The sequence below is a fragment of the Paralichthys olivaceus genome, chromosome 24 (genome assembly GCF_024713975.1).
Source record: "Paralichthys olivaceus isolate ysfri-2021 chromosome 24, ASM2471397v2, whole genome shotgun sequence".
Lineage (NCBI taxonomy): Eukaryota > Metazoa > Chordata > Actinopteri > Pleuronectiformes > Paralichthyidae > Paralichthys > Paralichthys olivaceus.
Genome location: NC_091116.1, coordinates 812,376 through 824,887, shown reverse-complemented (window position 1 = coordinate 824,887; position 12,512 = coordinate 812,376). Strand labels below are relative to the sequence as shown.

The 12,512-nt window shown below is 46.6% G+C and overlaps 1 protein-coding gene across 5 annotated transcripts in view; it reads right to left on the bottom strand.

Moving 5' to 3' along the window:
- Positions 1 to 1,152: 1,152 nt before the first annotated feature.
- Positions 1,153 to 12,512, bottom strand: part of LOC109644624 (histone deacetylase 4-like) — a 54,593-nt gene continuing 43,233 nt past the window's right edge. For all 5 annotated transcript variants that reach the window (XM_069520627.1, XM_069520626.1, XM_069520625.1 and 2 more), the window contains 20 exons: positions 12,357 to 12,485; positions 12,123 to 12,232; positions 11,154 to 11,288; positions 10,824 to 11,016; positions 9,381 to 9,604; positions 6,772 to 6,984; positions 6,124 to 6,319; positions 5,841 to 5,974; positions 5,636 to 5,738; positions 5,490 to 5,536; positions 5,100 to 5,207; positions 4,253 to 4,308; positions 3,868 to 3,955; positions 3,613 to 3,732; positions 3,373 to 3,470; positions 2,947 to 3,065; positions 2,648 to 2,781; positions 2,171 to 2,255; positions 1,711 to 1,855; positions 1,153 to 1,340 (listed from right to left, as the gene is read on the bottom strand). In XM_069520627.1, coding sequence (XP_069376728.1) covers positions 1,301 to 1,340; positions 1,711 to 1,855; positions 2,171 to 2,255; positions 2,648 to 2,781; positions 2,947 to 3,065; positions 3,373 to 3,470; positions 3,613 to 3,732; positions 3,868 to 3,955; positions 4,253 to 4,308; positions 5,100 to 5,207; positions 5,490 to 5,536; positions 5,636 to 5,738; positions 5,841 to 5,974; positions 6,124 to 6,319; positions 6,772 to 6,984; positions 9,381 to 9,604; positions 10,824 to 11,016; positions 11,154 to 11,288; positions 12,123 to 12,232; positions 12,357 to 12,485 — 2,477 coding nt within the window. In that variant the 3' untranslated portion in view covers positions 1,153 to 1,300. The remainder of the gene's footprint in view (positions 1,341 to 1,710; positions 1,856 to 2,170; positions 2,256 to 2,647; positions 2,782 to 2,946; positions 3,066 to 3,372; positions 3,471 to 3,612; positions 3,733 to 3,867; positions 3,956 to 4,252; positions 4,309 to 5,099; positions 5,208 to 5,489; positions 5,537 to 5,635; positions 5,739 to 5,840; positions 5,975 to 6,123; positions 6,320 to 6,771; positions 6,985 to 9,380; positions 9,605 to 10,823; positions 11,017 to 11,153; positions 11,289 to 12,122; positions 12,233 to 12,356; positions 12,486 to 12,512) is intronic.

Genomic DNA, 12,512 nt, shown 5'->3' with positions numbered 1-12,512 from the left:
GAAAGGACCAGTACGAGAAATGTTTGTCGCCTCGCCAGCTAAGTGGAGTGAAAGAACTACTGTAGATGCAAACTCATGCTTTGGCTTTTCTTGCTTGGCTTTCTCTGTTTGGACAACATTCAAAAATCTTGCGTAAAATGTCATGTCTCTCTGCTCAAACGCATGCTCCGTGTGTTTTACAAAGCGGTGACTTCGGTTGAAGGGAAGCTACATAAAAGGCTAAACCTTTTTTACGACCGTGTTTCTAATTTCCTTGTTTTGGTCTCCACGTTTGCACCTTTTTCTACTTAAGCTGGCAACTACCTTTACAAAGCGTCGTCTTTTTGTCTCTTTTTTGTTTTACAGAAAAATAGATCCATCCAAAAGTAAAGTAACTCTTCACGAGAGGCTGTGAGAGACGTCAACGTTTGTCTTCATCACGATCCAAGTAAACATGCTGAAAGATTGTTTGCTTTATTTCCACCGCTCTCGTCCCCGACAGAACTCGAAGCGTCCTTCTATCTCCCTCCCTCCCTCCCTCCCTCCCTCACATCGAAAAATCTTTTTTACTTTAAGGCAATCTGTTTCTGAACAATCCTGAAATCCAGCGGACCCTCCCTCAAGGCACTCCTCTCCCTCTTCAATTCTCAACGACAGGCTGGCCCAGCACGGTGACAGTCTCACCGTCAAATCTTTGTAGAAGCCTACTCAAACTTCGGCCGACCAAAGTCCACAGTGAACGCATCTTGTAAAATATTATCTCAGTTGCCGCGATGCCCTTAGTTTGTCGGGAAAAATAGTCGAGTAAATGAGAAAAGAAAATCCCCAAGCTGCGTTTAACAGCTGGGGACATCTGCTGTCCCTGGTGTCCACATGTGTGCGCGGTCAGAGGGCAGCGGCATTAAAGCACCGTATGTTCCTGTTATCACACCTTTCTATGGCGAGACCCAATCTCCCCCCCCGCTCCAAACACGCTCGCCCGCTGCCTGGGTCACGTGGTTAGCCGCTGTGGGCTAACGTCGGGGTGTGAAGACTGACAGAAAAAGTGTCTCTCAGCGAGAGCCGCCAAAGCGACGCTGTCATGTTTAATGTTTTCCCCAATTCAGTCCTCCGTCTCCTGTTTGGCTCCCTTCTCTGAGGCTGAGCCCACCCCCTCCCCCTCGTTTTTTTGGCCGAGGGGCCGCCAATCAAGGTGACTGACGTGGTGAGTGGGGTTTAGGGGGACTAAATGAAGGGTTCAGTCGAGACTCTTCGCAGCTCAAAGAGGACGTTCTCCGAAGAGGTCAATGGTAACAGTGTGACACCCTTGTGTTTCCCGCCGTTACAGTGGTTCCTCCTCCTCCATCGGCTCCTCCTCCGGCCTGCCGGGAAAATAAACGCACACACAAACAGATGTTAAACCTCAGGCGGCAAACCACCTGTAAAATATCATCCTCCACTGCTGCTGATGAACCCCTGACCTCAGGGGACTTGGGACTCAAACCTGCCGCAGTCTATTTGCGGTGCCAATGCAGTAACTCCAAAAGGTGTTCTCCTCCTCACCCTTCACACACTTGTGTAAATGTGTAATTTCTTATTTGTGTAACTTACTACTAAAGTATAACAAACAAAATGCTAAGTTAACAGGCTGATCCGCTAAAATGACACAAAAACTAATAATTAATGATTTTAATCTTTGACTCTAATAAGAAAACAAAGATGAAAAATAGGCTTTGACTCTGGATCCTTTACCTCTGATCCATGGTGTTGGTGTTGGCCACGGACAGCGAGGCCATGGCGCTGACGGCCTCAGCCTCCTCCGAGTCTCCTCGCTTGGCTTCCAGCAGGGAGAGCCCCAAGTGTGGCGAGTAGCGATGCACCGAGCGCCAGTACTTACCTGAGGAGGAGGAGGAGGAGGAGGAGACAAATAAACAGAGGAAACGAATGAGCAGGGTGAGGGACTTCTACGATTGAAGGTTTTCCCTGGTGTGTGTTGAATGATTTACAAAAAGCCAAAAAGATAAATAAGAACCATTTTCTCTCACAAACAATTAAATATAAAGAATATAAATATAAAGGGCCATTCTAGGGTAAAGAAAACAACAAGTTGTACAAGTTAGATGATTACACACTTGTTTTGTATCTTACTCACTGGACCTTTAAAAACTCCTCTGTGTGAGTATCAGTGTCATGTTGTTGTGCACAAACTCACTGTGAGTCTCTAAAACTTTCTCCAGAGAGCGCACAGCGTTGGGGTTGGGCCTCTGCTCGAGAACGGCCTTTGGCAGCGGGTCCAGCTGCACGGGACAAAAACACACACGCAAAATGTAAACACGCGTGTACCAGACTGCAGTTCCAATACTTTCCACAAGGGGTCGACCTGGAAATGATGCACCACGGAACATCAGAGCTCTCCACTCTCATGAATGATTTTTGTCATTTTCACCACTACATCAATAAAAATATAATATTTTTTCTGTTCTTTTAAAATGCATTTTCATTTTTATTAAATTTCCACCACAGCAGATTAATATGAGATTAAAATAAATGAAATATCTTTTTTATTAGAATGACTGTGTTCTCAGGTCGGTGTTTGTTTTCTGCCTTGCTGTTACTCAGTAGAACAACGTTAACACTTTGATTTATCATCGTTAATTAGGATTCAGATCGTTGGCAGCGACGACCTCACCTCCTGGCCGAGCAGGGCGGCCACGCAGGCCTCGGAGGCATCGCAGATGGCGGTGAGGTCGTGACCCCCCTCCAGAGCCAGGACCACGCGGCCTCCAGCGAGGGTCATCAGCTGCCTGGTCAGATAGCCAAAACCTGGAGAAAGGTTACAGAGAAGACGTGGGTAAATGTAAATGGGGCCTGTGTTCGGAATTTAAATCACATCGTCTCCCGGAGAAAGTCACAACCTTTGTTAGTCTCTAACTTGTGTTTACTTTGTGTGTGAGATAAGAAACACACTGCAGATAATCTCGCACTCACATTTGGACGTCAGAGTGTAGCCGCCCAGCGGTGGCGGGTGTCCCTCCACGGCGTCGAAGCCTGAAGAGACGAGCACGATGTCCGGAGCAAACTCATTGGCTATGGGCATCACCACTGATCTGTGGATGGGGGGGGTGGAGTGTAAGGTGAAAACTTAATGTCACTGCTCATTTGAAACTGTGTTTTTAATATTTGGGTTTCATGTGAGATTCGGTTTTGAATATTTGAAATAAACTGACTTTATAATACATTTTCAAATCTGGAAAAAAATCTGGTTTTACTAAACTATGACAAGTTCAAATTTGTCTGCTTTATTGACGCCATTCTGTACCTCCACATGTTACTACGGTTACCTGCCCTGACTGGCTTCACGCTCAGGCTCTGTATTAAAGCTGCTGTGTGTGTGTGTGTGTGTGTATGTGGTACCTGAAGGCAGCCAGGTACTCCAAGTCTCCCATCGGAGGATCGAGGCCTCCAGTAAAGGCAACGTTAACGTTGAAGCCGACTCCCGGGCCGCTGCCCACCTGCAGAGAGAAAAACACCTGTGAGTCACGTTCATGAGCACCAGCATGTCTCCTGGTCGTCAGCTGCTCGGTTTGCCGCGAGACACACACACATGCACACACACTCACTCACTCACTCACTCACTCACTCACTCACTCTCACCTCGTCAGGCGCCCCACTTCCAGGGAAGAAGTTTCCATCGTCATAGCGATGAATAGACAGGTATAGGACATTGGGGTCATCATAGAATGCTTGCTGGGTGCCGTTGCCATGGTGAACGTCCTGAGGGTAAACAGTACACACATCATAAACAGTCCGTTCCACGCTTTTTAAAAGACAGATGAGAGGACACTACAGGAAGTCAAAATCGAACTGATCAGCCTCCCATTTAGGCACGTTACTGAGGCGTAGACTGACCCAGTCCACGATGAGGATCTTGTTGACGCTGAGCCGCTGCTGCAGCAGTTTGGCTGCGATGGCCACCGAGTTGAAGTAGCAGAAACCCCTGAAACAGCAGCAAACAGACAGAGAGCTGAGGCGTCCGGTTTGTTATGAAACTCAGCGGAGTCAGAGCACTCTCCTGATCAGGTTTCATGTTTTCTCAGTACATTTTCAAGACGTGTGAGAAAGATACGAAAAATAAATACAGCAGTCCTTGAAACGGCTGGCAGCATAAAAGCCACTCAGTTCTTTATGTGCAAATAAACTCAATGATTTTTGTCATTTCTGTTCCAGACGCTGGTGTTTGTACATGCATGGGTTACGTGTCTCCAGCTGAGTGTGGCGCCGGCTGTGGCCTTACATGGGAGTGCTCTCCTCTGCGTGGTGTCCCGGAGGGCGGACCACAGCGAAACCATTCTGGAAAGACAAGACAGATGCTGATCACCCACTTTTGCGTTAACCACTTTTGCGTTAACTTGTAATTTAGGCGACCACCAAGAAGGGATGTTGAAAAATGCTGTTTTCAGACATGAACTCTAGAAAATAATCGGAATATTGCGTCTGGGTCTCTGTTTCATTCTGAAACATTTGAATTCTTCCAGTTTCACATCCGTTAGAAACTTCATCAACTCGCCCACTCGCTCTGTGTGAATTATCCAGACTTTTTCCTACTGTACTCTCACATGGGTTCACTCGGACATTTTCCAAATATTTCACCAGGGGTCTGGAAAGTAAAGCTCCTCGAAATCCAAAGCAAACGACTCAGATCTTTGCGTTCTCACATTCAGCTCCGCCAGGAAAATTTCAGGAAAATGTCTCGACTTCAGTGCGTGTCTGATATTATAAATAGGAGCAGAGCTGTTAGAGCTACTGAAGCATTAAACCTCAGAAAACAATACAAAGTGATATGAAGTGTTCACAGGAAAAATAATACAGTTAACATCTGATCGATTAATTAAACCAATTAAAGGATAATGAAACCAATTGGATGTAACAAACTCTTACAGACAATAAATTCTATTAAAACCATTTTAAGTCTGCATTTCTCTTTGTGCAGATAAGTGCTTTCAAAGTCTAACAAAACAAATATTTGAAGATTATTAAAGACTGTCGGGGCCCAGTGAGATCTTAAAGATGATAAAAGAGCATGTGCGGAAAGAAAAGAAGACACAGAAGAGAGGATAACTGGACTAGTGTGGCGCGGTTACCTTCAGCTCTCCGGTAGCCACTTTGAAGACGAGCTCCACCACAGAGCCGACGGCGAGGCGAGCCGCGCTGGAGGAGTGCACCTCGTTCCAAATGGTGTCGCTGTCCACCTGCAGACACACAAACACACACTTTCCTCACACAGCTGAGCTGAAGAGAGACACGGCAGGAAATACAGGGTTTCTGCAGGTTTCAGTTTTGCTATTGTGCGTGTAATTCTATTTCATTAAATTCAATTTTTTCTTACCCTCTATGACCTGCCTCTGCGTTTGAATACTGCTGTAAATGTACTATAAAAATGTGTTCTGCTTTTTTTAACAACATGTTTATTGTGTCCGTTTAATATCGCAACATAAACTTGCATTAATACACTCAAACAAAACTGAACTCACCCCCACACCACCACAGGGAAGCCGCACAAACATGGGAGTGATTGAACCTGGTGATCAGGAAAAGTAAATTAGAGACACATAGTGAAGACAAATGTGATGTGTATATGTGTGTGTGTGTATATGTGTGTGTGTGTGTGAAAGCTTACAATCAAGTTTCTGTCGGAGAGGGTTGGTTCCGTACAGCAGGACGTGGGCTTCAGAGTGAACCGTCTGCAGCTCTTCCAGAGTGGCCTTCCTCCCACGGATACACTACACACACACGCACAAAGAGGAATGCAACTCTCATAAACAGTTTACTCTTTTGCGCAACGTGTAGTGTGGATATTTTTGATATTTCCACGTTTAACGCACCTCACACTGCGCTCTCAGTCCGGTCTCCTGCAGCCGGGACCAGATGCTCTGGATGCGTCCAGCGTGCTCCGGGTGGCTGTTGGTGTTTCCACACATGCACTGGTGCTTCTGCATTAAAGAGTCATACACCAAACCTGAGGAAGCACACACAGAAGCATTCACTCGTTGTGTGAGGGAATCAGCTTCGTATCATATATGATGTCACGCTGCTTTCCTCGTCAGATTTTTAGTCGTGTAAGTGTTGTTCCACTTAAAGTTCCAGACAGACGATGGCGATGCTGACCTGTGGTGAACCGAGGTTTGGCGGGAGGATCGGGGGCTGGGACGCTGATTGGAAAAGAGGACGCCGAGGCCGGAGACGACTGGGCCCTGGACAGCGGGCGGTGTCCTGGGAAGGAGATTGACAGGCCGGCAGCCTCCATGGACGCCTGATAGTTTCTCAGCTGATGAATCCGCTGCTGTTCCAACAACAACGCCTGCTGCTCATGCCCACACAATAAACGAGAGTGGCAAAACACAAAAAAAGAAGATGAATTTTCGCCACTTGTGATGATGAGTCGTTTTGTGAAACGCCTAAAATGTAAATGCATTAGAGGACTAAAGGCAGGAAAAACTGATTTGTACAACTTATGGCAGCCAAAACAAATGATGTAGTTTTGGTTTCCCCTCAGCATTTAATCACAGGGATGCCTTGGGGATCAGAGCAACATTTTAACAGCTCAAATTAAATTTGTGCGCCTGTTTTGAGATTTTACCTCCCCAGGACTTACCCAGGACCATCTGCAAAACATAAGTGCCAAGCAGAGATGGAATCAATTCTCTGAACTGTCATATTGATTCTCTCAGCCTGTGTTCTTTTCCAGCTGTAAACCAGAGCAGATGTCTCACTCTTTACGTGTTTTTTTTTTTTATGACTCTCCCCATCTTCTACCTGTCTGAAGAGCAGCTCCTGCTCCACCTGCCTCTCCCGGTGCTGCTGCATCGCCTCCTCCTGCAGCTCCTGCGGGTCGAGGGGCTCCTGCTTGATGGTGACCCCCGGCGGCAGAGCTCCGCCGTCCTGATGCTCTCTCAGCTCCTCCTCCGTCTCCTCTGGGTGGCTCTGGTGCTGGCGGCCCACAGGTGACTCGCTGGGCTTGGCCATCATCTGCAGGGAGGCAGCGTGGGTGATGATTCTTGAATGTGAAATTTACTTCATAATCAAACAGCAGGATGTGACAAATCCCCCTCCGATGTGTGAGGCTACACTCAGACAAACAGGCACGCTCTTCTCTGAATTTAATTCCTGGCAAATCACTTCTTTCTCTGGAGCATTCTTCTTTTAACAAGCTTAATTTGGATTACCGAGTCAGATTGGTGTCTTGCTCATTTCAAACCTATCCGCTCTAATTGCATGTGAGAGGCCGCTCCGCCGACTGTTCCCCGGGGCAAAATGTGTCTCGTCGAACAGAGACATTCCACACGCCCTGTTGTGCCACTTTTCATCGACTCATTCTGGGGCCTGCTGTTAACTGAGAAGTGATTCAATTGTCTATTCATTTGCTGTCACTGACATGGACAACTCACATTGCCGTTAAAAGCTGCGGAGCACTGGCCCCCGTGTGTTTGAGTGTTTATGATGTGAGACAAAACCTCAAGAGTGGGTTCAATCTACAGGTGTGTGTGTGTGTGTGTTTCCCAGAGCTGTAAGCCTCGGGGTCCACTGGCTCAGTGCCAGGGGGACAGCATTGACGTCAGAGCATTCACCAGCTCTCATTCACCCCCTCACCCCCACTCCTGCTATACTATTCTACTGTCTTCTCTACATCCAAACAAACTTCTCCCCCGCTGCCCTCTTTTCACCTCAGATTCCCTCGACCCAGCTGCCCTCCTCTGCTCTCTCCTCCTCCCGCCTCCCCCCCAAACCTCAAGCTCACATTCATTCATTTCCATAACTGAAACTACTGAATTTATCATAAAAATAGCTGCACATCTATTAATCATTTGACATGAGCACAGTCCTACATGAATTGAATTGATTACATTCAGGGCTTCAACTGCGATTCACAGTTCCCCAAAGCTCAGAGTGACATCTTCAAATTACACATTTCAACACTTAGACTCAGGGATGTGCACAACTGAACTGTCAGATTGGTATCAGGCGTGATGTTGTTATGAAGCAGAGTGAGAGTCAATGTCAAATTCAACGAATAAAAAAGAAATACGATGTCATGTTCTGCTTTTTGCTCCAGCACCACAAACTGTGAATGTAGTGTCTGCTTTTCGAATAGATCTAGATATTATACAATTACATCCTGGTGACATAAGAATAATCCCAATGAGCTACATCTTCAGGCCAAGAAATAATCTGGGTTTCCTCCCACAGTCCAAAATCATGCAGATTGAGGGCAGTTGAATTGGAGATTCTACATTTTCCCTAAGTGTGAGAGAGTGTTTTTGCTCGGTATGTTGTTCCTGCGATACGTTGGCGACCTGTCCAATTCAATATCAATCAGTCAGGTATCCAAACTATCCAAGACGTTCAGTACAATTATAGCTCAGCAGTTTAAAACCCAAAGAAGATATAAAGCATGGACTTTTATTTTCAAATATTAACAGATCAGGTCTATTATCGGTGTGTTATTGACTATTAAATATTGCACGACTGATTTCTTCACGAACTGCATTGTAATATTTAGAACAAAAACTACAGCTGAACAAAATAAGAAGCTCTTCACCCCTTTGTATTCTGATTAACTCCGAGCGAGAGGAGGAGATTTTCATTTGAGTCCTGACAAAAACTCCTGCAGAATCTGTCCTTGGTGTGCCAGAGGCTTTTATAGAGATGTTTGTGTGAAAAGCTGCCACTTGAGAGCTCACAAACATATGGAGGGAGTGAGAGAGAGAGAGGGAGCGGAGCGGGGGAGGCGGAGGAGGAGGAGAGGAAATCCCTTGTTTCATCCACCCACCTCTCCTCCAGCGAGTACTCTGCTCGAATAGGTAAAACCGTCCAGAGCAGCGGCGCCCCGCTTCCTCCCTGACCATATAAGGCGATGGCTTCCGCTGCGTTGCCATGGCAGCGCACGGTTACCTTACAGGCAGCCCTTGGCAACTGTCTCATCCACAGTTACACTGAGACATGGATGCAACCATTCTCAAAAGCATACACACACAAACACAAAGTGCTATGCATATTAACCCATACCTGCCTCCGCCTGATCGCTAACAAAAATACTACAGAGGGAGAAGCAGAGAGAGAAAGAAAATGGCTGAATAAAATCAAAGACCTTTTCTAACAACACATTATTGGCTGTTTTAGTTGTGGCCGCCTACACAAACAACTACACTACAGCCCCACTGTGGCTTATAGGCCTAATTAGTTATCAGTTTATTTGAATACAACTTCATATCTCAGGTCCCTTCTAACTTAATGCTAATTACGTTATATAACAATCATAATGAGAACATGTACTACTTCCTCAACAACAACAGAAAGAACCTGGAAAGGGTTCATGCAGGAAGAGTGGACGACAGGATGGAAGAAGAGGTGACAGTGTCACTCACCTTGTTGAGGTGGAGCTGCTGCTGCTGGAACTGCTGCTTGTGCTTCTCCAGGAACTGCTGGTGCTGCTGCTGCACCACCAGCTGCTGCAGGGCCAGGGCCTGGGCATGGGCCTGTGCGGCGCTCCCCTGGGGCAGCGGGGCTGACTGGGTCCTCCCCAGGGGCCGGTGCTGTCGCTGCAGCTTCACCATGGACGCTGCCGGCGACATGGACAAGCCGCTCACGCCTGGGTGACGAACGGGAAAGACTGTAAGAGGTGGCGGAACCAAATATCACAGAGTGGATACTAATGCCAGGTTGGTTCCAGATTTTTCTTGGCAAGAGCTACCTTCCCCAAAAAACTAGAACAGTGAAAGAATTGTTTGTTTGTTCAGTCAAGACACTAAAATATTCATTTTCCTATTATCAGCCTCCTTTTATGTAGTTTGACTTTCACATACGCAGCAGGAGATTGACAGAGTCGGCCGCATCACTCCAATCATATGAACCTTATGGAATGTACATTTCTAAGATGTAAAAATGTGATATGATGCTCAAACATCAACACATTTTTAATTTCTCTCATCGAACATATGATTATTTAGCAGGTGGATTTGTAAACCAAATGAAAATTACCATCTGTGCTGCCACACAGCGATTCTCCTATTGTGATGATACGAGCCAGGAAATGGGAAACATCTTATTGCAGTCACAGTCTGACATCCGGAGGAGGAAAAGTAAGAAAACAGACTTTGGGAAATGATCTGAGGAGATTCATTACTGTGCAAACAGCAGATAAATGTTGATGCTACCACATGGCAGAGCGGCGGCAGAAAGAGTTAGAAGAAGTAAGAGCTGATTTGAAACAGATAGGTTTGTGGTAGTTTGATGTGGAGACTTATTTTATGGTTTAAAACACGACTTTCCCTGGTGTGAACTGAGATGGACTCTATTGCAAGTGGGCTGTAACATTTTGCTCTCTGCTCCTGTCCCGTGTGTGGGCGTGTGACGTCCTTGTCTGTACGTCTTTTGCCTGCGTGGACTCACACATACACACATGTGTATGTGCGTCATTGCCCATTCACTGCCTATGCCCCTGCTGAAAATAGCAGCGTTGTCGGAAGTCGGTAAATGAGCTGATGGGAAAGGGCTGCACAATGCAACCATGTCATAGTCTCATAGCATACGCTGACATATGAAAGGAGCTCATTAGTTTGGGCTAATGAATGGACGTCTGTCAGTGTGAGGGGGCACACAGTGTACCACGGATACACGGTGATGGTTTTCTTTTTGTGTGTTGCCAGCGAATGACAGGAGCAAAACTGAACAATACATTTACTTTGTAGATTTGATTTTCTTATTATTAAGATAAATCCTACCCAAACTACTTCCACTTATAAGCTTGCATTGTTCCTTTGTCACTAATAATCCCTTCAGCAACTTCAGTTTAACTATACTACTCTCACCTGTCACCAGGGGGCTCTGTGCCTGGCTCTGCTCCATGAGCACCATGTGTTGGAGCAGCGGACTGTGAGCGCCATGTCCGCCAGTTCCTGCTCCCGCCTCAGCCAAGTAGGGGGTCAAGTGGCCACCGGAGAGGAAAGGAGGGCTGAGAGAGAGGGCCGGCTGCAGACCTCCATCCTGCTGGGCCGAGGTCACCTGGAAGAAGGAAGGAGGGATTGAACACGAGGGCTGATAAATTGTAACAGGCGGGAAACACCCCACATTCAAAGTTTAATAGATGCACAGTCAATCTGCAAGCAATTTCGCCAGCTTGGCAGCAGTTTCCTCCTTACGTTAGAAGCAGCAGTGGCCGTGGCAGTTGCGGGCAGCCCCAGGGTGATGTTGGGTAAGGATGGCGAAGTGTAGAGGGACAGCTGGTTAACGGAGCCCTGCTCTGCGCCACTGCTCAGCCTCTGGGCCAGAGACGCCTGGGAAGCACATTCAAATGATTTATACGTGTTTGCATCATGAAAAATCGCTACGGGCAAAAAGCATACGTCCACGCATGGGGGAGAGAGCTGTTTGCACCCTACCGGCGGTTTAAATCGTCACCGCCACAAGCTCTCTCCACACTGCCTGAGTGGCCCTAATGGCTGCCACAGAGAGGATCTCGCCATCTCCTCCGCTCTTCTCCTCCTCTACACACCCATTATCAGTTCATCCCTCACTCTGAGCCTTTCTGTTCATGCTTCAGGCTGCCAAGTTTAAAAAGCTAATAACTAGCACCTGTAGTCAAGCAGCCACATAAAACAGCAAAGCTACCCTGACGTTAAAAGTATGCATAATGAATTCATCGTTATAGTGTTGCTTGTTGTTGTTGTATAAATTCTCAGTTTTAAAGTTGTTCCTATTAAAGAGATTTAAAACCTTTTAACTCTGTAAAAATGTTTGATGCAAATATTTAGTTTTCACACATGATTTTATTTTCTGGGGAGAAGTAAATCAGGATCTTGGCCATCGCTTGGTGCTAAAACATTTCACACCCGTAACAGCCAGAAAATCTGCAGTTGTTTATTACCAGCAGGTCCCAGGTTTAGATTTAGAGAGATGCCCTCTAGAAATATCTTTATCAGATCTTTGACATTCTCCGGACATTTTACCAGGGGGCTGGCGGGAAAAGTTCCAGAAAATGTCTGGAGCAACTGACTCAGACGTTTGCGTTATCACATTGACCCCCCTCTGGTAATTTAAGGAAATTGTCCGGATTTCAGTGCATGTCTGAAAGCAATATTAGTGTGTGTGTGTGTATGTGTGTGTGTTACCTCTGTGTTGTTAGACAATGACACAGTGATGCCGTTCTCATTGGGGATGTTGTTGGAACTGTTATTCGGGGAGCTTGGTCCTGAGCCCGGGGCGCTGTTACATGCAGAGTCTGAAACACACACATGTTCACAAAAAAATGAAATACACAGTCTCAAGAAAACACAGCAGCTTAAAACTCAAATTTAAAACATTTGAACACAAGACGGTTGCCAGTATGTTTGAGTGTCTCTTGCCTGCCATGTCGAGTGAGCGTTTCTTGGCCGTGGTGATGGGGCTGTCTCGACGACGCAGCAGTGGACTGCTCCTCCGCTCGCTCACCTTCTGCTTCAGCCGGGAGCGCAGCTTCAGGTTGGGCTCCGAGGCTGCGAGGAGGATGGGGAGAGACAAAT